The 27,683-nt window shown below is 51.9% G+C and overlaps 1 protein-coding gene across 1 annotated transcript; it reads left to right on the forward strand.

Annotated features, from left to right (window-relative positions):
* The first annotated feature begins 4,240 nt into the window (after positions 1 to 4,240).
* On the forward strand, positions 4,241 to 27,093 carry LOC144943245 (transforming growth factor beta-3 proprotein-like). Its single transcript, XM_078870556.1, has 9 exons — positions 4,241 to 4,475; positions 14,218 to 14,472; positions 15,691 to 15,879; positions 18,201 to 18,352; positions 20,100 to 20,229; positions 20,898 to 21,008; positions 21,192 to 21,381; positions 21,972 to 22,125; positions 22,988 to 27,093. The coding sequence occupies exons 2-9, from the start codon at positions 14,247 to 14,249 to the stop codon at positions 23,144 to 23,146; spliced, it is 1,311 nt and encodes a 436-aa protein (XP_078726682.1). The 5' UTR covers positions 4,241 to 4,475; positions 14,218 to 14,246; the 3' UTR covers positions 23,147 to 27,093.
* Positions 27,094 to 27,683: the final 590 nt, after the last annotated feature.

Consider the following 27,683-nt stretch of genomic DNA (forward strand, 5'->3'; position numbering starts at 1 on the left):
AAAATAAACATAGTTTACATTTATTTTAATAAATCACACAGGGTTATTTCATTTATTTTAACACATGTTCAAAGTAACTACCATTAATGTACACATGAATTATCTTTTGAAATTAGTTACGTTTTTTTTTTTACAGATTACAGCTGCCTTCATCAGGATACATGAAAACTAATTGAACTCGTTTGTGCTGAGTAAATTTTTATTTCAATATTTAAATGTCATCCGAAAAGAAAAATACATTTTGAATAATGATAAAGTATTAACTTCAAGAACAAACAATAAAATGTTTTAATGCCAGTGTTCAAATGAATTAAACAACCCAGTGTGTCCTGACTTTTAAGCCACCCTGCAAAAAAACCCCTTTACGGGCCTAAAGCCTTTATATGATTCAACAAAGATCCCCCGTATAACCTCAGCAGACATGTGGGGCAAGTGCTGTTAGCGAGCACCCGTGAAGGCCCGCACGACGGCGGTGGGTGAGTAGCCATCGGCCGCCTTTGTCTACCCCGTGCCCATGTTTACAACCCGCACCAGGTACTCATTTAAGGCTGAGTCCACCGAGAGGAAGCCCAGGATCGGTTCAGATATTCATCACTGGTGTTGGTGGCCGTGAGTGGGAACCGAATTCGGGACGCCGGGTTCGTAGCGCAGCCCTCTAACCGCTGCAACCACCGCTCGCTCCCCTTACGATTCACCACCACCAACCACCACCACCAACAACCACCACCACCAACAACCACCAACAACAACCACCACCACCACCAACCACCACCACCACCAACCACCACCACCACCAACCACCACCACCACCAACCACCACCAACAACCACCACCACCAACAACCACCACCACCAACCACCACCACCACCAACCACCACCACCACCAACCACCACCACCACCAACCACCACCAACAACCACCACCACCAACAACCACCAACAACAACAACCACCACCACCAATCACCAACCACCACCAACCACCACCAACAACAAGCACCAACAACAACCATCACCAACAACAACCACCACCAACAACAACCACCACCACTCCCAACCCACCTTCGTGTCGTCATCCTGCAGCACCTTGTTCTCCACTCTCGCCTCCGCGCTTCGTCCACGAGGGGGCGCTCGGATGTCAATAAAATATTCATCGCGAGCTGCGCCGCGGCAACTTTGGGGAGAGAATTGATAGTTTATTGAAGGTGTGGAATATTAATAGGGATACGTTGGCACAGTAACATCTAGAAGGCGTTCTTGGGTTGGATTGTTGAAGGCGGTTGTTACGTCCGACGGCAAGACGCAGCAATTGGTGAAGCATGGTTTGTCGTTTTTTAAAATTTAGAGAATGCTTTTACACGTGACTTTTACATAGTTTGAGTACCAGATACATAATAAAAAAAGAATACATACGTATGTCGATGTTACGTGAGCGGACATCATCCCACGTAGTCACGGAGCCACGGTTTTTAGTGAGAGGGTAACTTATACACCGTTGATTGAATTTTTAAAAAAATTATTGAGGATGTTTTGTTTAATAAATGAAAACAACACAGTTTATGCTGGGAGAGACGTGACACCCGCCTTTAGGAGGCCAATTGCTTATGGGCATTCATAATTTGGTTATAACTCATGTTAAAAATAAACTAAACGTATACGTCAAAACACTATGGCCTTAAAATAAAACCCACATATATATATGTGAGCGACATTTATAGCAATGCAATGCTGTGTGGTTGGGTGTGAATGAAGATAAATCAACCGTGGACAGTTGTCGTTTTGTCAACCCCGGGGGTGTGTGTGGGGGGGGGTTGATGATGAATTTATCAACCCCACTCCTCCTCACCACGATTTGAACTCTCAATCCCACCGAGGAGGCTGCCCGATGGTTGACTTGCTGCGTTATTGAACCTCACGGCGGGGTCAATCACTCGTCGAGTTTGTTACTCTTTTTTCTTCTTGGTTTTTTCGGTAAAGTCACGTAGAATGGAAATAATAAAATAAGAAAAAATAAAACATAATAAAGTAATATAATAAAGTAATATAATAATAAAGTATTATATTATTTTATTATGTTTTATTTTTATTATTTTATTATTTCCATTCTACGTGACTTTACCGAAAGAACCAAGAAGATGAATCCCTGCAGTCACGAAAGCTTTAAATCGGAGTTTGTTGCTGTGTACGTCTTGTCTTGGTGCGCTGTAATAAAACAAACCCCCCTCGTAAACAAACACCGGGTGACGACTTTGTGCCCACCCTGGGGGGCTTTTCTGACACGAGTATTACGTCCCATTGCTGTAAACATGAAGTACTACACAATGAAACATTTTAATTCCAGTGTTAAAATAAATTAAACAACCCGATGTGTCCTGATTTTTTGAGCCACACTGCAGCCGTATGGGCTTAACTCCTTTATGATTCAACAAAGACAAAGATCCCCCGTACAACATTAACAGACTTCGGGGGCAAGCGTTGTCAGCGAACACATGTGAAGGCCCGCACGACACACGAGGGGGTGGGTGAATGGCCAGCACCACGCCCGGCCGCCTTTGTCTCCCTCGTGGTATATCCCGTGATGCCACTCCATGGGCGTCGTGTTTAGAGTGCAATTCGGTGGCACTCAGAGACTCAGAGGGAAAGCCATAGACTCACACGGAGAGCCACACACTCGCTCAGAGATCCGTAGACCGTCAGTTGAGTGTGAGTGATGGATTGAGAGATGCATGGCAAGTCGCAATTAGTCGGAGTTCTAACGCGGGTTGTAGCGCATCTGCCGGTCAGCGGCGCTGGAATGCTAAACTGTGGTAAATAAACACGCAGACAATTCACATCTTTCCTATATCTACCTGTCCCTACGCAAAAAAAATAAACGCATCCCATTCGCCATGAAGTGTTCTTATAGAAGTGTATCGTATCAGCTGTATTGGTTCAACACAGGCACAAACTCTGGACCGGCTTTGACATTCGCTGTCTCATCAGCAGCAGACCAAGGCATTGCCTGAATCAATGCTGGTGAACTGCCCAGATGTTTATAGACAAGGGGGTCCCCTATCTCCGACGTGAATGATTGTTTTGTATTTTTGGTGGAACCATCAACCACATCAGGACATCCACAACACACACGGCACAGCAGGGCGATAAATACGTAGCGCACCCATAGAGACACACAGAGACGCACCGACATTCATAGAGATGCATATAGACCTATGTGAATGCATAGATACGCGTAACATTAAAGTCAGGCCACAGAAGCGCTTTTGTGGCCACGCAACCCAAACAACGGGCCCGACGTGAAACCACTGTGGCCTGGGCTCCTTCGATGCCCGTGGAGGAGGAACGGCAAAGCCACACGAACTCTGCTCGCTCTCTCTCTCTCCTCGAAGGGAAACCCTCTCTCTCTCTCTCTGGTCGTGGCAATCAGATGCAGCCCTCGACAATGGCATCGACCTCTTTGAACAACATTTTTCCTGCTGCCATCGTACGCGAGAGGGTGGTAGAAATACAAACATCGTTGTTTTCAAAATCGGACCTTTTGCTTCCAGTATCAAACTCTCAGAGCGTGTTGTGTTTGCATGTTCACCAGCAGCACCATGTGCGGTTAATGCAGACACGATTACTTGCAAAAGTTGGCCATTTGGTGTTTGGACGCCTGAACACCTCCTGTTTCAATTGCCAGAAAGGATAAAAACCCAATTCTTATATATATTTTTTTATTCTTGGTTCTTTCGGTAAAGTCACGTAGAAGGGAAGTAATACAATAATAAAAATAAAACATAATAAAATTATTCTCACAACGTTTCGGCCACAACGCAAGTAGCCGTCCTCAGGTGAAAACCAGGTCTGTCGAGGCGACAGCGTCTGAATGAAACAGCACACGCGCCTCGACAGACCTGGTTTTCACCTGAGGACGGCTACTTGCGTTGTGGCCGAAACGTCGTGAGAATAATTTTATTATGTTTTATTTTTATTATTTTATTACTTCCCTTCTACGTGACTTTACCGAAAGAACCAAGAAGGTGAATCCCTGCAGTCACGAAAGCTTTAAATCGAAATGTATTTTTTTCATTCGTTGCTTTCGTTTGGCGCTCGAACGCACGGTGGCGAGGCTTTTTGTTGTTTTGTCGGCGCCGTCACCGCCGAAGAGTCTGAACGGTGCTTCCCACTCCCGCGTCACGAGCCAGCGAGCGAACAAGAAGCTCGGAGAGCGGCAGCTGCCGACTATAAAGTGTCAACGCGCGCGAGGGTGGCGCGGTGTATGGAGCGGCACAGACTCGGCAGGGGGCTTGCACGGCACGGCCGCACACACACAGTGTGAATTCTCCGTGTGACAGCTTCTCTCGCTCTCTCTGTCTTCGCCTCCGTGGCCCTGGCTGCTGCTGCTGCTGCTATCGGTATCCGGACAGCCGCGTCGGTGGAAGATTGCAGCGCGCACTCGAAGTGAAAATCTTCGGTTTGAGGCTGACGGCAAGTGCAGGTGAGACCGTCCTGGGATTACACACAGCAAGGAGGGCGTGGGTTCGATCCCGACCCTGACGCCTGCTGCTGTATATTTGGAGTTTGCGTGTCTCTCTCTCTCATCATCACGGTGGCTAGGAGATGTTAACTACCTCGCCTGGTATACAGGAGGGCGTGGGTTTGATCCCGACCCTGATGCCTGCTGTTGTATATTTGAAGTTTGCGTGTCTCTCTCTCATCATAATCACTGTGGCTATGAGATGTTAACTACCTCGCCTGGTCTACAGGAGGTCGTGGGTTTCTTCCCGACCCTGACGTCTGCTGTGTATTTGGAGTTTGCGTGCCTCTCTCTCATCATCACGGTGGCTATGAAATGTTAACTACCTCGCCTGGTATACAGGAGGTCGTGGGTTTGATCCCGACCTTGACGCCTGCTGTATATTTGGCGTTTTCGTGTCTCTCTCTCATCATCATCACGGTGGCTAGCAGATGTTAACTACCTCGCCTGGTATATAGGAGGATGTGGGTTCGATCCCGACCCTGATGCCTGCTGCTGTATATTTGGAGTTTGCGTGTCTCTCTCTCCCCGTGGTCGCGGGGATTTTTCTCCGGGTCCTCCGGTTTCCCCCTCCACGTTTCGAATCGAGAACGTGCGACTACAGTGCCGTAGTTGCTATAAATGTCCACGTGGTAAGCCACTTCGTCGAGCTATCGTTTGATAGCAAGTTCGTTTCTCGAAAGAGCTGTACAGCTCAGTGGGCCTTCACTAGTAAAACAAAACATAGTTTATAATTTAATTAACTAACCTACCGGCTGTCGATACGGCTCCACGTGGAGCACACTCGAGGACAGCGTCGTCAGCTGTTTGACAGCCGTCAATTCCGTCACGACAGGACGACGCGTTGCGACTGTCATTTAGCTGCGCCGCGAACCCGGACACCCGAGTTCGATTCCCGCTCTTTGAGCCGGTCCTGGGCCTCCCCTAGGTCGACTCAGCCTCAAATGAGTACCTGGTGCGACGTGTAGACATCGCAACAATTGGGGAGACAAAGGCGGCCGGGCGTGGTGCTGGCCACACACACACCCTCGTGTGCCGCGCCGGCCTTCAATAGGTGCTCGCTAACAGCGCTTGCACCCAACAGTCTGTTCGATGCTATACGGGAGCTCTTCTTTATCTTTGCTGTCATTGAAATAGATGTTGTTTATTTTCTACGCAACGCAATAGACGAGGATTATTTCGCTTCGTAAATTGTCTCACGTCGGGAACTTTTGTGGGACCACCGCGCTCGGCAGCGGCTTTCGGGGAAACCAAACGCGCGCTGCTGCCACTGCTCAAGGCGCACGTGGCTTCTTCTCTCGCAGTCCATGCGCGATCACACGCGCGCAGCCGCCTCGTAAATCCACTGCTGGATGAATGCCTCGCCACCAACACCCCCCCTCCCTCCATAGTCATAGGTATCATCACCGCAAAAACGCGACGATTTCATCACTCCATCTCCACCACGTGGATGTCCTCACGGACACGGTCCGTTCTTTGGTTGACACTCCGTGAATAATTATTCTTGAGCGCGTCTGAGCCGCTGTTTGCTGCTGCTGCTGTCACCGAAACGCATCGCTGCGTATGAAGACAGCGGTTTTGCATTTGACGGCTGTTTGACGGCTGTCAATCGTAGTGCGCTTGCTACTGCTGTCACACACGAGGGCGGGTAGGTTACTGCTCGCACGTTCAACAGAGTTGACTGTCAGCCACGTAGCGCTCAGATGTTGTGGCCGCTCTGAGCAATTTCAGCACGCGGGGCCGCTTAAGTACTTTGCGACCGGCAGCTGTCAATAATCGCGTTTATATAACCACTGCGGCATGTTGGGGCTACGGTTCTATCACCTGGACTTCTTTCGCACCGTACGTAGCCAGCCGTGCTACTCGGAGGTGCGGTGGACGGACAACGGTGGTGAAGCCAAACCAATTCGTGCGCCTGATCGCTTCACACCTCGAAAGCTAACGCAGGGGGTTTTGAGCTTGGGTAGTGTTGGGATGGGTGACCACCATCCCTAAAAGGAGCCACCGGCTGCGGTGTTACGTGGTGGCCACCAGAGTACAGCTCAGAGGTCGCAACCGGGTACCCAATACCCGGCTACCTGTACCCGGCCGGGTACGGGTATCGGGTACCCGTTTGCGACCCTGGTGCGGCCGGGTACGGGTACGGGTAGACCGTGAGTCACTGGTGAGTCACCGTTTGTCACTCATTTCCCAACGTCTTGTCTCTTCTCACAATTCAAGTTCCTAGAATCAACCCACCCGCGCCTGCAACATGGCTTCATCCCAGAGGTCGCAATCGGGTACCCGATACCCGTACCCTACCCGTACCCGGCCGGGTACGGTACGGGTATGGGTACCCGATTGTGACCCTGGTGCGGCCGGGTACGGGTACGGGTAAGGAATCAAAACCTGTTTGCGACCTCTGGTACAGCTTGGTGCATGGGGGGGATCACACGACTCGCCTTCATTAACCCTCACTGACCAGGCGTGGTGAAGTATGGTCTAGCAACCTCCGACGACTCGCACGGTGTGGGGGTGGGGGAGGCGGACCCTCATCCAGCAGTGGATTGGAGAGGCGCTGTACGTGTTAGGGGGTGCTCCCCCTGTACGAAGCCAGATGTGAGTTACATTATAATCGCTGTGTAGCAGCCGTAGCGTGCGAGTTTTGGCCAGCTGTTACTCATTGTAAGCACAGCGACGCATTGTGCTGTTTGAGCTGTTTGCCTCGAAAACAGCTGTGCAGTGAAGCCCAAGGCTCAAGCCGGTCGTGATGGGAAAGCACCCCATTTCTGTTTGGTTTGGCCCTATGCCAGTCGTGGACATTCCACGTTCCTATGGCAAGCAACCCAGGTCTCGCACAGACCAACGCCTAACAGAGAAGGGGGGATTCTCTCCTGTTGATGTCTCTGGCAGCAAGCCTGACTCTGCTGATGGAGTCACTGAATGTCGAAACCGGGTCCAAGCGGTTTCTGATCGTGTGTTGAACCCAATGCTGTTAAAAGTATGCACACTCCCAGAAGGCCTTACAACTGATGGGGATTTGTACAAAGACTTCAATATCTTTCACGCGGAGAGACCGAAACGTGGAGGCGCTTTGCAAGGCAGATGTTCGTGAGGCTCAAGTGACACGCGTGCGCGTGTGTTCATCTATCACATTGGCCCACTTAAGCATTTCCTTTCACCGATATTCGATTTGTTTGACCATACCTCACCATGCTGGCCGACTGGTGTATTGATTGGTGTGCGTGGTACTGTGTTGGTGAAGACAGGGGAGTACAGCAAGTGATTGTGTTTTCACACTGCTCCTCTTGGTGCCACGTTGCCAGCACCATAACGTATCGCCTTGTTTTATTGATTCCCGCTCCCTTTGGTTTACACGGGCAGCATGCGCACGGCATTGTGTATAATATGCAGCCGTGTGCCGTGCGCGCTGGTGGCATAGCGATCGTGTGTGCGTGTATAATAAGCAAGGCTGGGGAGCGGTAGTGCGATGCGCTACAAACCCGGCGACCCGAGGCCACCACCAGTGACGAAATTATCTGAACCGGTCCTGGGCCTCGGCCTCGAACGAGTACCTGGTGCGGTGTGTAAATAATCGCCACTTAGAGAGGCAAAGGCGGCCGGGCGTGGTGTTGGCCACCCACTCCCTCGTGTGCTGTGCCGGCCTTCATAGGTGCTCGCCCAACAGGCTGCGAAGGCTATCCGGGGAATCTTTGGGGTTGTGTGCGTGTGTGTGTATGATAAGGAAGAAAACTCATGCACGCGCATGGATTATGCTATGCTTTCCAACATGCGTTTGTCTTCGAAAAATGTTGAGTTTGTCATCAAATGTACGGAAGCGCACTGGTAGCTGTCAAGACAAAATGCGTTAGCGCCGGTTTTATGTCTCTTGAGTTTTGGGCAATGATTCCATTTATTTTTCGGGCTTTCAAATAGGATACGTTCCTAATGGCAACACACTACCTTACAGCACAGTTTGGCTCACATATGATCATCTTTACGAGAGCTACAGACAGATGCAAAGACAACTTAAAAATAACACCCCAAATCTATTTTAATGTCAATCTTGTCCAAAAACGTTACCAGACCTGGGCCAAGGCGTCGGCTCGTGGTCTCAGTAGATTTGTAGTCGTTAGTCTGGGGGTGTCGTTTTCTGTGAAGACAGCCAAAGTGTCCTCGGAACGACGGGCAGACATCGCATCCATTCCCTGGACACAGCGACACGTGCAGTCCACCGTCATCTCCGTGACATGATCAAGCCACTGCTGGATGAAGAAAGCCTCTTCCGCAAGGAAGTCGCCACGGGCTCTTGGCGTGCGACAACAATCCGTGCCAGCTGCTGGGCCCCCGATCCGATTTCGTCGCTCCATCTCCTTTGCGGGTGTCCTCGAGGGCCGTATTCACTGATGTGCGTCCGGCTCAGCCACTCGGCCATCAACCCTTCCAGCGACTGTGTCCTGCAACAAGCCAAATGTTGTCTTCGCAGTCAACATGATGCGTCTAATCGGGTTATGTTCTCTAAACCAGGCCTTCCTCCTTCTCTCTTGTCGCTCAGTGCAATGCCAAGATAATCCTATCGGCTGCCTGTATGTATGTGTGTTGAACTTCTTTCGTACCGTACGTAGCCCCAACTGTGCTAATCGTAGGTGCGGGGTACTTTAAATGCAACGTTTGAAAGATGAATTTTTGTAAACACTGGATTTGGGAAATCCTCCTTCCGTTTCGATGCCTCGCGTGGAGCGGACATTGCTGCAGTCTGGTTGAGCGGTGGCGCAGTGGTTAGCGCACTTCACTACGAATGTGATGATACCCAGTGTAATGTGATGATGCCCAGTGTAATGTGATGATACCTAACCAGTCTGGTATGTTCGTTCTCGAACTCCCTTGCAAAATTGACGTTTCATCCCAGCAGATCCCCATTTGGTTCTAGAGTCCTCACCACGCAAGAGATAACATCAGCAAGGAATAATCACGCGCACAAGCACTCCAAGATACACATAGGACAGCATCTAGTGCCATTTACTCATCACCTCAAATTGTGCTCAGCTTCATTTGAGAGGCAATGGTCTTGGCGCTGCTTGGCTCCCCAAGGGAGGAGGCGGCCCCACCACGAGCGTGGGGGATACAGCCCCACGGGCATCATCGTGCCTCTCTCTGTGTGTGTGTGCCCCCTAGGAGGCAGTGGCGTAGCTGGCGAGTGTGCAGGCGGTGCAACTGCGCAAGAGATTCGCGGGCCCCCGTGCTACGAAGAGCGGGCAAAACTGGACGCTGAGTGGGGTGGGTGTAGGGCAATTTCCCTCGCTCCAGGGCCAATGCCAGCAGATTCGGCCACGCCGCTGGATTGGGGCTGCTTGTGTTTGTGTGTGGGGAGTGGTGGTGGAGCGGTTAGCGCGCTGCGCTACGAACCCGGCGACCCGAGGTCCATTCCCAATCACGGCCAGCGCCGGTGACGATTATCTGAACCGGTTGTGGGCCTCCCCTAGGTTGACTGAACCTCAAGTGAGTACCTGGTGCAGTGTGTAAACATCACCACTGGGGAGACAAAGGCGGCCGGACGTGGTGTTGGCCACCCACCTCCTTCGTGTTCCGTGCCAAGCTTCATAGGTGCTCGCTAACAGCACTTGCCCCAACACTCTGTTAAGGCTACACGGGGGATCTTTGTCTTCGGTTTAGATTGGCAACCGTCGGCTGTGGAGTCACGCTCGCGCAGGGAGCCACACGCTGGCAGCCTGCTCACGGCCACCTTTCAACTGTATCTGTCTCTGGCTTAGCCCATCACCCGCTCCTGGCAGTGTGATTCCCAGATGCAGATCATCTTCTCTCCCATAGACCTGTGGGAGTGACTCCCAGTTCTCGACAATATTCGAACCTAAAAAAGACGCTTCCGGGAGTGTGATTCTCAGTTCCAATCTTCTTTGGTGGCATCGAGCGCTCCGCTGACGCTGCCGTATGGGAGAATGTCGAGATGTGTTTGTCCACGCTATGTGTTTAAGGTAAGATTGTCGCCTTATTTAGATGTTGTCTATGGCAGGGGTCCCCAACCCCCGGGCCGCACAGCAGCAGGAGGTGAGAGCGGTGAGTCCGTGCGTGGCCCCGCACTGCGCACTTGTCTCGGACACAGTTTTAGTAAACCCACAAGCTCTCACCCCTAGTAGCCACAATGAGTAAAAAACAAACGTCGCTGGAGAGCTTCTTTGAAAAGGGGGAAAGACTCAATGATGACCCCCCCCTCCACTCCGTGAAAAAAAATTGTCTTCCACGAAACCGGTCCCTGGTGCCAAAAAGGTTTTGGACCGCTGGTCTATAGTGCCTCACCAGTGCCATCTCAATGTCAACATTCCTTCTGCCATCTCTCCTGCTTAAGTCCATCATCTTTCTCACGATGTCAACCCCGCACCTCGAACACTCCCCCAATTGCCTGTTCATCAGCGGCGGTGCCATCCATTGAGAACAGGTGAAGGGTACAACTCACCTTGATCATTTTTGCGCTTGAGGAATTTTTCCCATCCCATGGCTTTAATTTCATTCGGGTCTGTCTGGGTCATGGACCCAGAAAATGTACACAGCACATCCAGTAAGCAGCACCTCTTTGCTCTTGCTGTGGCTACCAGGCACAGACGTCGCGGGGGCGAGATTTTATCTCCCTTGCTGGTTAGACAGGAGGTAGTGGGTTCGATCCCGACCCTGACGCCTGCTGTATATTTGGAGTTTGTGTGTCTCTCTCTCTCGTTATCATGGTGGCTAGGAGATGTTAACTACCTCGCTGGTTATACATGAGGTAGTGGGTTCGATCCCGACCCTGACGCCTGTATATTTGGAGTTTGCATGTCTCTCTCCCCGTAATCACATGGATTTTTCTCCGGGTCCTGTGGATTGCTTCCTCCACATTTAGAAACACGCGTTGAGAGTCTTTGGCTGCTATACATTTGCACGTGATGATAAGCCACTTCGTTGAGCTGTCATTTGTGGCCAGGTCGCTTCTGCAAAAGAGCTGCATAGCTCAGTGGGGGCCTTACCTGGTAAAAGAAAAAAAATAGTTTAGGTTCGTTTAGACACATACCTATTCCAATCCACTAGTGACGGCTCCGCATCGCTGCCCGGTTTGTGAGATGTTACGCAACCCCTCGTGCGCGTGTCCTGCGCAAGGCTACTGCTCGTGATGGTGGCGAGCCGGGTCTCCCCTGCAAAACGAGACTCTAATCCTGGCCTCGAGGCTTTCACAGCTGGTTGAAAATGAACTCGCCTCGAACTTGGTGCCTCGCAGAAACAAGCGCGTATTATGTTTTGTGTGTGAACGGAGTGTGAGCTGCCTGCGACGATTGTGCACCGTTTTATATTTCGTCTGCAAAGACGGTCGCTTTTGCCCTGATTACTGTTTGATTCATCGTTGTACTGTATTGCTTGTTTATACTCTTTGTTTCTTTCGGTAAAGTCACGTAGATATAAAATAAAAGAAACAACTTTTTTATATATATATATATATTTTTTAAAAATAAAAAAATTCTAAATAATCAAAAATCAATTAAATCACGACGTTTCGGAAGCAACACAAGCTTCCGTCATCAGGTGGGACAACCACAGCAAGAAATACAATTACTGTAGTGGACAAGAGCCGTTCGTAACAACATATTATATACGGCAAGAGGGAGGGGAGGAGAAGCAGGGGGCGGGCGGGGGGTGCGGGGTGATGGTGGGAGAGGAGTGAGGGTACAACATTTCGAACGAGTGGACTGTGCGACTTACACGCGCTGGTAAGACCCAGTACCTGACTGGGCAATGAGTGGGTCTGGGAGCGGGAGGGGAGTAGCGCGCTGCAGAAACTGTAAATGCGCGAGTGTAAGCAAGCTATAAGAGCAATTAAGATCTTACCTGGTTAATAACATCCTTCCAGTGATTGCTCAATTTGATTCCATCCTCTCGGTTGAAGTTATGCTTATGTTTGTATATCTGGATGGCTTCATGAACAAACCTATTGCTTTTGCCATTTTGGCGATCTACTCTTGCAAATGAGACTCTATCCTGGTCTCGAGGAGCTCTAAAACCCAGTGACGCAAAATAAACGAGTGGTTATAGCCACGTGAGATGCCACCTGAGGTTTACCTGATAATTCAGCATTCTGCGACCACTCATGCATGTCTAACACGTAGTAGGCTTTCGCGACCAATATCATCCATAATCTAGGTTTTTGGGTTAGATCGCGTAAAGAATAGTGTCGTTAAACCCGTCACCACCCGACACAGCCAATTACTTAAGGTTTGTCACGTAAACAGAACGTGCCAATTCGTTACTAGTACAGCACACTGGTGTGTTGGAGAACAAATCCACAACATTTACAATCTAAGTACGACGCTTCGCCAGTAATTACAACTAGCTTCATCAGGCGACTGCCAGATTTGTGGACAAATCCTCCTGTTTCGTTCCACTGATGCATACGCAAATGAGCTCTGATGCTGCGTCACTTCTCCTGAACATTCAATGCACTCAGCTTAGCTCTCAATGACACCAGAGAGCCAAGGAGGTCTGGGCAGGGATTACATCCCCCACCATGCATTTGGAAACAAACAATTCAGAGACACAGTTAATCACCCCGCCCCCTGTCTTCTGGCAAGAACGGGAACTTATATTCTTGGTTCTTTCGGTAAAGTCACGTAGAAAGGAAATAATAAAAATAATATAAATATAGAACAATAAAATTTCTCACGACGTTTCGACTGCAAGGAAATTTTCACACCACATGATGATGATTGATTGTGTTGCAGTCGAAACGTCGTGAGAATTTTTATTGTTTTATATTTATATTATTTTATTATTTCCCTTCTACGTTACTTTAACCGAAAGAACCAAGAATATGAATCCCTGCAGTCACGAAAGCTTTAACTCAAAAGGGGAACTTAGTTTAACACCTGGTAGGCTTTCGCGACCAGTATTACTCACAAGAGGTTTTGTGTGAGATCGCCAAACTTTATTCACATTGCTCCCACGCCGACTTCTCAGCAACAGCATCAAAATCGGAGTCACGTCTCTGTCGGCAGACCAAGCGCCTTTTAGCCGTGCGGTGGTGGCTACCAGAGGTGTGGACTCGAGTCATGCGACTTGGACTCGAGTCAGACTCGAGTCATGATTTTGATGACTTCAGACTCGACTTGGACTTGCCTCATCTTTGACTCGACTTGACTCGGGACTCGAGAGCAAAGACTTGAGACTTACTTGTGACTTGCATAACAATGACTTTGTCCCACCTCTGGTGGCTACACTACAAGTGGCCTGTCATCCAGCAACTGTGGAGGCAGCGAGGAGTTGGTGGCTCACACAAATGTTGTGAAACTCCCTTCCCCGTGGGCATCAAGGTGCCATACCCTGGCTCGTAAAGGGAATGCGGCGCAGCAAATATGTGGACCTCTGCCTGTTCCGTCTCTGGGATCGAGTGTTTCCCCCTGGCACATGCGGATTTTATCCGGGTGCTCCAGTTTCCTCCCACATGCAACCGCTCATTAATTGCCCGACAACGCCTTACTCTATAGATGACTGCAGAACCCTGGACAATTATTGGTTGTGCCGGATCACCGTGTGTGGATTGCTTCCTTCCAGCTTGTATGTGGTTCCTCTTTGCCCCTCTGAGTGAAATTGTCGATCGAGTTAAGAAAAACCTCGCGTCAGGTTTTACTCTGCATGCCGAGTCCGATGGGGCCTTTCCGTGACCCCGCCCTCCCTTGCGTATCCACAGGATCCTGCCGACCTCTCCGGACGCACGCGATGGATGCACGCGGCACGCATGGGATGCTGCGCACGTGCCTGGTGTTGTGCGTGTGCGCGTGCGCGTGCACGCACGCCCTCTCCACGTGCTCCGCGGCGCTGGATGCCCCCGAGATGGCGCGGCGGCGCCTCGAGGCCGTCCGGGGCCAGATCCTGAGCAAGCTGGGCCTGAGCGAGCCCCCGCAGCTGCCGCGGGCACACGAGGGCGACCTCAAGCCCAGCGCCCGTGAGTACGCCGAAGACAGAGATCTCCTCCGTATACAGCCTTGAACGCACTGTTGGGGCAAGTCAGAGGTCGCAAACGGGTTTTGATTCCTTACCCGTACCCGGCCGCACCAGGGTCGCAAACGGGTACCCGTACCCGGCCGGGTACTGATAGCCGGGTATCTGGTAGGGTACGGGTATCGGGTACCTGGTTGCGACCTCTGGGGCAAGTGCTGTTAGTGATCAGGGAAAAATAGCCAAATGGACACACGTGGAACACGCCGAGTGGAGACACTGAGGAGACGGGGTGACTAACAGCGGCCATAAATAAATTGACCAGCCATTTCAAGCAGCAACTCCTCGATTCCCCACGGCGTTTTTTTTCTGCGCTAATCTTATCTTAGATTATATTTATAGAGCGCCTTTGCTCAAGGCTCTCAACATAGTGAACAAAAAAGTTTAATGCAATGATTGTTTAGAAGTCTTCTGCCCCTTAAACGAGCATTTGGCTGCGCTCATCTGAATTGTTGACCCCGTGCCAGAGAGGGCCCAGAGTTTCTGGAATCCGAGGAAGTTCAGACCGCGGCTCGCAAGACACACGCAGCCGCCCAGGCAGTTCAAGTGCTCCTCGATAGAGAGAAGCAGATTTAAAAAATTGCATCTTTTCACAAGAACTTTATTTGAAACGGGAAAATAAATTCTGTGGGGGCGCCCCAGGGGCTACTCGCGTTTGGTATCCAGCGACCACAGCGGAGCCAACTGCGTTAACCTCCGATTAGCACAGTTGGCTACGTACGGTGCAAGAGAAGTTCAACATATACAAACACACACACGCACGAGTATTCCCGTGTCTCGTGGCTCTCAGTCGCAAGAATAAATTGAGTTTTCAGGTCGTGGCGGTCAAGAAGTTTGGCCATACTCTTTGCTTTTTTCGGTGAAGTCACGTAGGTAAAAAATAAAATAAAATAAATGAAACAACTAAATTAAATCACGACGTTTCGGGCGCAACACAAGCGTCCGTCATCAGGTGGGGACAACCACAGCGAGAGAACTATCGCTGGTGATTTAATTTAGTTGTTTTCATTTATTTGATTTGATTTTTTACCTACGTGACATTACCGAAAAAAATCAAAGAGTATGAATCCTTGCAGTCACAAAAGCTTCAAATCTAGAAGTTAGGCCATCTCCCTGCAAAGTAGAGTGATAGCCGTCGCGCTCGCTGTGTCTCGCCGTGCTGCAGAGGCAATGGCGCTGTACAACGCCACGCTCGAGTGGACGGCGGAACTCAAGCGACGGCAGGAGAGGCATCAGCAGCAGCAGCATCATCAGCACGGCGAGGCTTGGGACCCCTCGTCGCCGTCGCTCGACGACGACTACTACGCCCGCGAGATGCGCCGCCTCGACTGCACCGTGTCCCACGTCGATGCTAGTAAGGGCGCAATGAGCACCGAGGCAACGACACGGCGAGATGATGACCCCACCAAACCCTGACCCCAAACACAACACGGCGAGATGATGACCCCACCAAGCCCCTTATCCCGGCACCCCATATCTCTAAGAGAGAGGCTCCTTGACTATAGACATCTGGCAGCTCACCGGCATTGCCAGGTGGTGAACAAGCCCGACACTCCTGCTGATGAGACCCGAGTGTCGAAACTGGTCCAGATGCGTGCTCGTGTTGAACCAACGCTGATGAAATTCCGCACTCCCCCAAGAGGCTTGCGTTGTTTGCGGGAAATGTTAAATTTGTATAATTTTTTTACGCGGACGGGCAGATATGTGAAGGAGAAGATATTGTCACGCTTATTTTTGCTATCAATTACTTAATTTGAATATATTTCAGTGCGCGATCGGGCAAATGCCCAAGGCTGCAGAGTTTAATGTTGGTGGAACCTTGCCGGGCTCGGGTGTAAACTCGGCCACCTATGACTGCGCGCGTGTTGACAGTCGGCGTCATTCATTTCGGTCTCCCGCATTTAACCAGCAGATGAATTAAACCCATTGAGACGGGGGTCAAACATCCCCCCCCCTCCCTCCTCTGGCCTTTCTCTCGCGAGCGTACGAGCGAGAGAGCACGTGCAATCTGTGCGCACTGTACACAACATCGTCCGCCGTGGTGGCGATTTCGGCTCGCTGAAAGAATCCAGTGACCGCTGTTCCCTTGCTATGAGAATCGTCAACATTTGGCGGCTTCTTCCCACCCCCCACACCACCACACACCCATCATGGGTTGACTCGACTTTTAACGAGTTTCTTGATTTTTCGATTTAAAGCTTTCGTGACTGCAGGGATTCATCTTCTTGGTTCTTTCGGTAAAGTCACGTAGAAGGGAAATAATAAAATAATAACAATAAAACATAATAAAATAATTATCACTTATTTTATTATGTTTTATTTTTATTATTTTATTATTTCCCTTCTACGTGACTTTACCGAAAGAACCAAGAAGATGAGTTTCTTGATGCCCGCGTGTGGCCACCCACCCAACCAGGCACGCACCAGCGCCGGCCTCCTCAATAGGTGCTCGCAAACAGCAATTACACCCGACGGCCACAGCAGCGGTGGCCGAACTCGCCCTGACCCCACGAACCAACATCTCGCTCTGGCCGTGTGGGCCACGTGGAGACGTCAAGCATGGGACGGATGTGGGAGGGGGGACCCCACGCTGAGGGGTTTCTAATCTAGAAATCCGCGGCAGCGTCCCGGGAGTGCGTCACCCGCGAGGCGTTGCTAGTGCTCTGGGCCGGAGCTTCCGCAGATTTCGTTTAGTTTGTTTCTCGTGGCGAGTGGAATGTGTAAATGATCGGCCACGTCTCTCCCCCGAGCTGCACTTGAACTAACTGCCTCTGGGATGAGGTGATGATGAGGTGAACGTGGATGTTGATGAGGTGATGTTACGATGGATGTTGACGAGGTGATGACGACGTGAGGGTTGGGTGACAACGATGCCACGGCTGGTGGGGTGAGAGTGAATCTCGACGGAGGTGACGAGCGCTGAGTTTGTTTACACGCTTTCATTTCACTCACTCTGGCTGTTGTTGTGGTTGTTGTTGTTGTTGTCGTCGTCGTTGTTGTAGCCTCAAATCTTGGAACTCAATTTTAACCCACTTCCCAATGTGGTATCGACTGCAAACTTGGTATACTTATGTCATACTGATGACAATACCATATTCTACCATAAAAAAAGAATTTTTTTTACATTATTTTGTATCTGTTATGTTTCGGCTTGGGTCTAATTGTCCACGCTCAACTGACGTTGGCTGTAATTGACCACGGCCCCTGACGTTATGGCAAGCTTACTAGTAATGGAGTTCTTCCATTACTAGTACGGTACATCTTCTTGGTTCTTTCGGTAAAGTCACGTAGAAGGGAAGTAATAAAATAATAAAAATAAAACATAACAAAATAATTCTCACGACGTTTCGGCCACAACGCAAGCAGCCGTCTTCAGGTGGAGAACAGGTCTGTCGAGAAGGCAGAGTCTGAATGGCGGCCTTCTCGACAGACCTCTTCTCCACCTGAGGACGGCTGCTTGCGTTGTGGCCGAAACGTCGTGAGAATTGTATTTTATTATGTTTTATTTGTATTATTTCATTACTTTCCTTCTACGTGACTTTACCGAAAGAACCAACAAGATGAATCCCTGCAGTCACGAAAGCTTTAAATCGAAATAGTACGGTACATTTCATTAAAGCGTGTTTTTTTATTTAAAAAAAACATAACTTATTTCAACTTGTCGCTGCATGTCAGAGAGCGAGCAGGGCACCATATTCAAGCTGCTGCGGTTCGACACGCGCTCGCTGCTGGCGGACGGAGCGCGCCTCGTGCGCGCTGAGCTGCGCGTGCACCGCGAGGCGAACCTGGCGGCCAGGAGTCAGGAGCAGCGCGTGGAGCTCTTCCAGGTGGCCTCGCCTGGTCCTCACCTGGTCCTCACCTAGTCCCCACCCTCACCTAGTCCCCACCCTCACCTGGCCCTCACCTAGTCCTCACCTAGTCCCCACCCTCACCTAGTCCTCACCTGGTCCTCACCCTCACCTAGTCCTCACCTGGCCCTCACCTAGTCCTCACCTAGTCCTCACCCTCACCTCGTCCTCACCCAGTCCTCACCTAGTCCCCACCCTCACCTGGTCCTCACCTAGTCCCCACCTAGTCCTCACCCTCACCTGGTCCTCACCTAGTCCCCACCTAGTCATCACCCTCACCTAGTCCTCACCCTCACCTAGTCCTCATCTAGTCCTCACCCTCACCTAGTCCTCACCTGGTCCTCACTTAGTCCTCATACTCGCCTAGTCCTCATCTAGTACTCACCTAGTCCTCACCCTCACCTAGTCCTCATACTCACCTAGTCCCCACCTAGTCCCCACTTTAATCCTCACCTAGTCCTCACGCAACTCTAAAGTGTAATCCTCGTGTATTTAACCCTGATGTGTGTGACCATGGTGTGTGTGTGTGCGTGTGTGCAACCTTGGCGTGCATACACGTGTGTGTGACCCTGGTGTGTGTGACCCTGGTGTGTGTGTGTGTGACCCTGGTGTGTGATGTGTGTGACCATGGTGTGTGTGTGCATGTGTGTAACCTTGGCGTGCATACACGTGTGTGTGACCCTGGTGTGTGTGACCCTGGTGTGTGTGTGTGTGACCATATAGTGTGTATGTGACCCTGGGGTGTGTGTGTGTGACCCTGACATGTGTGTGTGTGTGACCATATAGTGTGTATGTGACCCTGGTGTGTGTGTGTGACCCTGACGTGTGTGTGTGTGTGACTCTGGTGTGTGTGTGTGTGTGATCCTGGTGTGTGTGTGTGTAACCCTGATGTGTGTGACCCTGGTGTGTGTGTGTGTGACCATATAGTGTGTATGTGACCCTGGGGTGTGTGTGTGTGACCCTGACATGTGTGTGTGTGTGACCATATAGTGTGTATGTGACCCTGGTGTGTGTGTGTGACCCTGACGTGTGTGTGTGTGTGACTCTGGTGTGTGTGTGTGTGTGATCCTGGTGTGTGTGTGTGTAACCCTGATGTGTGTGACCCTGGTGTGTGTGTGTGTGACCATATAGTGTGTATGTGACCCTGGGGTGTGTGTGTGTGACCCTGACATGTGTGTGTGTGTGACCATATAGTGTGTATGTGACCCTGGTGTGTGTGTGTGACCCTGACGTGTGTGTGTGTGTGACTCTGGTGTGTGTGTGTGTGTGATCCTGGTGTGTGTGTGTGTAACCCTGATGTGTGTGACCCTGGTGTGTGTGTGTGTGACCATATAGTGTGTATGTGACCCTGGGGTGTGTGTGTGTGACCCTGACATGTGTGTGTGTGTGACCATATAGTGTGTATGTGACCCTGGTGTGTGTGTGTGACCCTGACGTGTGTGTGTGTGTGACTCTGGTGTGTGTGTGTGTGTGATCCTGGTGTGTGTGTGTGTAACCCTGATGTGTGTGACCCTGGTGTGTGTGTGTGTGACCATATAGTGTGTATGTGACCCTGGGGTGTGTGTGTGTGACCCTGACGTGTGTGTGTGTGTGACCATATAGTGTGTATGTGACCCTGGTGTGTGTGTGTGTGTGACCCTGGTGTGTGTGTGTGTGACTCTGGTGTGTGTGTGTGTGATCCTGGTGTGTGTGTGTGTGTATAACCCTGACGTGTGTGTGTGTGCAGGCCGTGGCGGAGGCCCCGGGCGCCCCGGGACGCTACATCGCGAGCCGCAACATGCGTCCCCGCGACCCTCCCGAGTGGGTCTCCTTCGACGTCACCTCCGCGCTGCGAGAGCGGCTGGGCGCTGCCGACGGTGAGAGGCGCTGCGGCGGCGGCGACATCCCCGTGCATCACCACGGCGCGTTGACAAACGTGCATCGCCACGGCGCATTGACAAACGTGCATCGCCACGGCGCGTTGACAAACGTGCATCGCCACGGCGCATTGACAAACGCCGGCGACAACCACCGCCACCCCGCGCTGTCTTGGGCACCGGCTCTTGGGTTGCCTTTGTCGTCAGTGAGCTGGATTATTTTTTTTTAAATCTACATTTAAAACTCATTTCTTTAGAGCTGCTTGTTGTGTTTAGTTTGTTGTGCCCCCCCCCCCACCCCCCGCACCTTCGATTGGCACTGTTAGCTACGTGCGGTGCAAAAGAAGTTCAACATGCATACGTACAATCGATCGGGATTTCAAGAGTTGACATCCCATCCACATCATCATCATCATCGTCTCATCATCATCGTCCCACCAACATCATCGTACTCGTCCCATCAACATCATCACTGCCCCATCTTCAATATCACCATCATCCCATCAGCAACAACGCCATCGTCCCATCATCCCACTTTGTAGGAAATGAGCGGTCACCGTGATGGGGTGGCGGGTGGCAGGGGGTTGTGTTGGGGGGGGGTTGTGTTGGGGCCCCCCCCCCCCCGCGCGCGTGCAGCACTGAGAGAGCCGCGCGTGTCCCCCTCGCAGGAGCCGCGCCGTTTGCGCTGAAGCTGAGCGTGCACTGCCCCTGCACCACGTTCGACGTCGCCTCGCGACGCATCCTCAACCGCACCGAGGTGCTCGAGGCCGTGTTCTCAGGTGCCGCGACGCAGCCGAACACACGCAGGCCGAGACATGCGTGCGTGCAAAAATACACGCAGAGAAGAGCATGCACATACTAGACACACGTCGACACAGACGCAGGTTCAGAGGTTCGTAGCGCAGCACGCTGACAAATGCTAATAAAGGTGCGTGGTTGTGTGTGGCCATTCCCCACTCCAGACGGGCAGTCGGAGGAGAACGAGCGCTGGGACATGGGCCCCGTGGTGGGTGCGGCGCAGAAGAGGTTCACGCCGCACCTCCTGCTCTGGCTCGACCCGCCGGGGCGCAGCGACGAGGGCGGAGACGCGACGGCGCAGGGCAGTGGGGGCACGAGGAGGAGGAGAGCCCTCGATGAGAACTACTGCTTCAGGTGACCGCACGGCGCAGTGACGCATCGACACGCTCAGATACACTGACTGTGATACACAAGACGGAGATGGCCCGTGTCGCCTCAACAGACTGTTGGGGCAAGTGCTGTTAGCGTGCACCTGTGAAGGCCGGCAAGGCGCACGAGGGGGTGGGTGGCCAGCACCACGCCCAGCCGCCTTTGTCTCCCCAGTGGCGATGTTTTTACACACTACACCAGATACTCATTTGAGGCTGAGTCGATCTAGAGGAGGCCCAGGACCGCTTCAGATAATCGTCACCAATGTTGGCCGTGAGCGGGAATCGAACTCGGGTCGCCAGGTTTGCAGCGCAGCGCGCTGACAGCCACACAGACACACACATCTACACACCACACACACACACATCTACACACCACGCACACACAGACACACATCTACACACACACACACAGACACACATACACACACATACACACACACACACATCTACACACCACACACACACAGACACACATCTACACACCACACACACATCTACACACACACACAGACACACATCTACATACACACGCAGGTGAACGCTGTTGCTCTATACCCCTCCCGCCCCCCGCAGCAACAAGGAGCGTAACTGCTGCCTGCGTCAGCTCTACGTGGACTTCAGGCGCGACCTCAAGTGGAAGTGGATCCACGAGCCCAAGGGATACTACGCAAACTACTGCGCCGGGCCCTGCCCCTACCTGTGGAGCTCTGACACCCAGCACAGCACGGTGAGACACAGGCAGAGGTCCCCGTGTAGCCCACGTAGAGTGATGGGGCAAGTGCCGTTAGCATTGGCACTGAGACACAGGCAGAGGTGCCCCGTGTAGTCCACATAAAGTGCTGGGGCAAGTGCCGTTAGCATTGGCACTGAGACACAGGCAGAGATCCCCCGTGTAGCCCGCATAGAGTGCTGGGGCAAGTGCCGTTAGCATTGGCACTGAGACACAGGCAGAGGTGCCCCGTGTAGCCCGCATAGAGTGCTGGGGCAAGTGCCGTTAGCATTGGCACTGAGACACAGGCAGAAGTGCCCCGTGTAGCCCGCATAGAGTGTTGGGGCAAGTGCCGTTAGCATTGGCATTAAGACACAAGCAGAGGTCCCCCGTGTAGCCCACATAGAGTGCTGGGGCAAGTGCCGTTAGCATTGGCACTGAGACACAGGCAGAGGTGCCCCGTGTAGCCCGCATAGAGTGCTGGGGCAAGTGCCGTTAGCATTGGCACTGGGGAGACAGAGATACCAATGTTCTTTGCAACAACAACCGCCATTCGCCACTAAGTGGCGGTGAGGTCACCACGGTGCTTGTGCCAGGCCATGTGCATTTTAAGGCCACGTGAAGTGTCAAACGCCCGCTGCTGGCAGGAGGTCACGGTACAAACCCAGGTGCCAAGGGTTGGCGGACTGAGACGACTGGGTAGATGCACCACCACCCGTGTCCCCTACCGTGCCACAGTTGCTGTGTTTTAGCCGCACGGCGCTTCCGCTCGTTGTAGCGAGCTTCCTCAGCATCCAGCAGCACACACACTCAACGTGGGTATCTGATGCCACGTGTGCATGTGACCCAACCCCCCCCCCACCCCCACCTGTGCACACAGGTGCTGGGCCTGTACAACACCATGAACCCGGCGGCATCGGCCAGCCCGTGCTGCGTGCCCGACGAGCTCGAGTCCCTCACCATCCTCTACTACAAGGGGCGCAACCAGACGGTCACGCACCTTTCCAACATGCTCGTCAAGTCCTGCAAGTGCCGCTAGCCCGAGGCACCGACACGACCGCCGCCAGCCACCCGCCAACGCCAGCACCCGTTTAGCGCCGCCACCGTCGCTTGCCGCGTGACTGGCCGCTGGTGCGGCTGCTGGCGGGCAGCCGGCGCTGGATGCTGGCGAAAGAGCAACAGCGATTGCCCTGGGGGAGAGAGTCACCCGTTGCACTGTTTTATTTTTAGATGTTGAATTCTGACGTCTGGCGGAGAGACTCGGCTCGCCGGACAGCGGCTGACGGGCCGCAGTCTGTTGGTGGTTGGATGCCTACGCGCCGGAGAGCGGCCGATGGGAAGTGGCGAGCGTTTGGTCGTTTGACGTTGGTCAGCGGGCTCGTGAAAACGCTCGCGATCGCTGAATGGATACTTGGGGCGGAGCGGTGGCGCATTGGTTGGCACACCGTGCTGTTAACCCGAGTTAAGATTCCCGGAACACATCAGTAGCGAGTGACATCTGAACCCCCCCCCCGCCCTGCCCCCACCAGTCTTCACCAACCTGCGGTGACCGGCGTGGTAAGGTATGGTCAAACAACCCCAGTGGCCGGCACGGTGCAGGGGAGGCCTTCGCCCAGCATCTGGTAGCGGATTGATAAGGGACTGTGAATTGTTTATATTGTATTATTATAAACTAGGCACGCAGTGACCGGGTTAGTCACGACAACACGCTGGACAATGGCCGATGAACAATTGTGTTGAGCGGCAGCTACACGGTGGCCAGCCATTGCTAGACATCGTCAGTCCGACACACCCACCGCCTTACAGGTGCGATGCGGCCACGTGGTCCTGTAAAAACGGCCAGCGTCACGTCCTCCTCCTTCTCCACAGCGATCGATCAAGGACTCCCCCGATGTGCTCGAGGCTTGAGCCCATAGAACGTGCTTGCCGGCGGTCGCCAAGCAGTGACAGATCGCTGCTCGCGACGGATTCCACCACTCTGTGCAGTCGTGAAGTCTGAGCAATAGGGCGATGCCTACTCTGCACAGGACAAGAAGGCTTGGTGTGGCACGCGGAGGTTTCGTGCTGTGGCCTGCTGTGGCCTGGCCGAGGCCTGCGAGGGCCTTGGGAAAATGGCTCGAATGAACCAGCTGTGTTTCCCTACGTGGGTGAGAGGGCAGGTATAGGAGTGAGTGAATGAGTGAGCGAGTATTCGACTGAGCGAGCGAAGTGGGTGGCCGGGCAAGTGAATGACCGAGTGAGTGAGCGCGTGAGTTTGCGAGCGTTAGAGGGCATTTCAAGAGGCACAAGTCGCAGCGCGCAGTGGGAGAGCGCGCCCGCGGTGTCGATTGCGTGACCTCGCGCGTGTTCCTCGCACTCGGGGTGAGTCTGAAAGGAGGCACGAGAACACAGAGGGCTCCGCTGTTGCCGCGAAACGGCCACGAAAACCCAGCGGGGGGGGGGGGGCGCTTGTGAACGACGGTGGTGAAACCGCAAGCGGGGACGAAGCCCGCAAAACCCGGCGGCGTTTGATGTGGAGTAACCGACCGTCGCTCGGCTTCAGAGGCATTGCGAAGAGAACCGCCCGTCCGCTCCGAAAGGGTCTTTGGTTGTTAAATTGACAGCCGCCAAGTTTTTTACAGAGATCTGTTCAAGCGGCTCCCGTAGTGCCGTCCTGGTTGTGCTGAACGCAGTAAAGAGGACGGTGAAAGGAACACCTCGTTAATAATTTTACTCATTATTTATTCTGCAAGTTCAATGGAAACCACGAAGATCTCATTGCACGTTCGTATCATGTAAAATTTTATAGGGGGGGAGGGGGGATATTACTGTGTGCAAATAAAGTTATTTTGGGGATCTAAAGTTAGGGTAAAAAAAACAGTGAACAGGCCAGTTTTTAAATTCAAATTCGCTGTTTGTCTGCAAGAAGAAGTCGGTGGCGGCGTTGCTGGTTGACCGAGTCACCAGTTTTTAATTGTTATTACGACACAACAGACCTCTCCGCTTATTTTATTCATTAGCAGATATTTTCTCCAAAAAAAACATTTTACGGAAAGCTAGCTCCTCAAAGTTGCGACTGAAACAGTGGTCTCGTTCAGCTGTCCCGTCGCTGTGTTTATAAAATAATAATTATTTGTATTTGCTGTTGTATAATTTTATTGTTATTGGTGCTTTGGCTGGGTTCTCACACTGTAAATGCAATGCATCTTTGTTGACTTAAACCGAGAGTCTCTTGGGGTTGATCCCCCCCCCCTCTCTAAACGCCAATCCTTGCACAAAAGTTTACAGTTGTATAAAGTTACGCACAGTTTGGTAATAAAATCGATTTTTTTTAAATCTGTAAGTTACAGACGAGAAACATGACTTCTAATACGAATAGAAGATGTTAGTCTTGTAAAAGTAATTGAGTTCTTCTTCAGTCTTCTTGATTGACAAAGGCATTTGTGGCCTTAGGCGAAATTTAACTTTTCATGGCTCCTTTCAAACCTAGCGCTTAACGCCTCCACGGGGTGTTTGGTCGTGAGTGGCTGACGGCTTCATCCAGTCCGTGCCCACAGCGATGCCACCGTGTGTGTCACTAAAAATACATTTCTACCGCTGACAACCTTTTGATGTCCCTCATCACAGCCGAGCTTTTGCACACGTCACATCCACCGGTAGTCTCACATTGAGCGAATCCGAGTTATCGGTAGCCACATAAACTCGGTACACGGTTGTGGATGGTGAAAACTGGAGTTTTTGTAAACTGCAAACATTACAGAGGGGAATATTTTTCATGGATCGTGACTCCGGACTTTTGGGACCCACGGCTTCCGTGTGTCTCTTGAGAGAGCTGCCGTGGCTTGATAATGGCGAGCACACTGGACTTGCAATCCAGAAGTGACCGGTTCGATTCCATCTCCTGGCGTGGTTCGCTGATCGGTACGTCGCATGCGGTGGGGTAAAGTGTAGGTACGCCCAACTCTATGTCGCTACGAATGAGATGCGTTGTGTTGTCGTCAAGGGATTTGTGTACTCATCACCGAGTCAAGATAACATTTAGTACGTCTGCCGACGAACCTTCTCGCTACGGATTGGAGTCTTCTCCGATGATCGGTATGGAGCACTTTCTGCAGGCGAACGAACGGCTTTTTGGAACACGTTTTGGGAATACGTTTGGCGAACAAGATATGGGGCGGCACAGGATATTTCCAATTGCATCTAAAAGCGTTTAAAGACGACGCGGCGAACAAACACCCTCGCAAGCCCGAGCGCGGAGGGTGCGACCCGCACCCATCAATGTGGAAATGTATTTCATCCAAATACTCTAAACGTGCACGTTGAATTCTAAATGTGGAGGGAAAAACCGGAGGACCCAGAGAAATATCCATACGTCCACGGGGAGAGAGACGCGCAAACTCCAAATATACAGGCGTCATGGTCGGGATCGAACCCACGACCTGTATTTAACAACTCGCCATCGTAACTCAAACGAGCAATGCCTCGGTGTTCATCTTCGTTGATGTCCCTGGTCTAGAAGCAGTTCCTCTCTCCTCCATAGAGCGACTCTTGTCGACTTGCCACGGCGTGGTATGCATCTGGAACCTCGGCAAATATCATTGCAGTACACTGAATTAATAATGGTTAATATCTAAGTTTAAATCCGATTGGTTTTACACGCGATGTCGTGACACCTATTTAAGAAACCCGGGTTAGGTGACGTGGTTTAATCTCTCTTCCTGGATCTTGTCCTGTGTTTGGCTATGTCGGATGATGGAGAGTCTTGCGACATAAATTTGACCGCGTCATTACGTGGCCTCACCCAAAAACTCAATCAAGGATGATGATGATGGTGGCGATGGAAAAAGTCAACCATGCGCAACGTTCCTGCCTGATGCCCCTGGCGCTCCTGGCATTGCGATCGTGGACATGAGCCCCAAAGCTGATTGTATCGCACCCGTTGCACTGTGTAAAGTGAGGGGGGGTGGGGGTTTTTACTTATATTTGCCGTCAATAAAACACAAAATATTCCCCAGTCGTCCTCCGCATTCAAATCTCTTTGGGGCGAACGGATCGGTCGGAATCGATGCAGTCATCCACCGCTCTCACAACCCGAGGCTTAAATTAAAAAACACAAATGCAAGAAACCCATTCCCTCCTGTCGGAGTTTTCCCATCGTGGTTTCGCACCAAATTTATTGAGGTGCAATTCGCCGATCGCGCCGCTGTGGCCCCGACCATTCGCGATTGACCGCGAGATTCCCTGACGCCTCGTAACTGCACTGCCCGCGATGACGACGCCACCGCCGCGGAAGGATGAAGACGCGTGGCGCCCTCTCGTCTCCATCATCTCGTCTCCATCATCTCGTCTCCCAAGCGTCCTTCCTCCATCGCGGGTCCCAGGCCACGCGGCGTTGTTCCCAGCCTCCAGTGAGGAGGAGGAGGAGGCAGCAGGGTTCAGCCATGCACGATTATTATTCATGAACTTACACGTGTAGAGGAGTAAAATGGGGACGTGACGTCAGGTGTGCCGTTCAGTGCGATGACGTCACGTCTCCTAGGGTACTTAAGGGATACCCCGTGACGTAAGCGGGGTCACTGTGGGAACGGGTAGAGTAA

Source organism: Lampetra fluviatilis, chromosome 30 (assembly GCF_964198595.1).
Source record: "Lampetra fluviatilis chromosome 30, kcLamFluv1.1, whole genome shotgun sequence".
Taxonomy (NCBI): Eukaryota; Metazoa; Chordata; class Hyperoartia; order Petromyzontiformes; family Petromyzontidae; genus Lampetra; species Lampetra fluviatilis.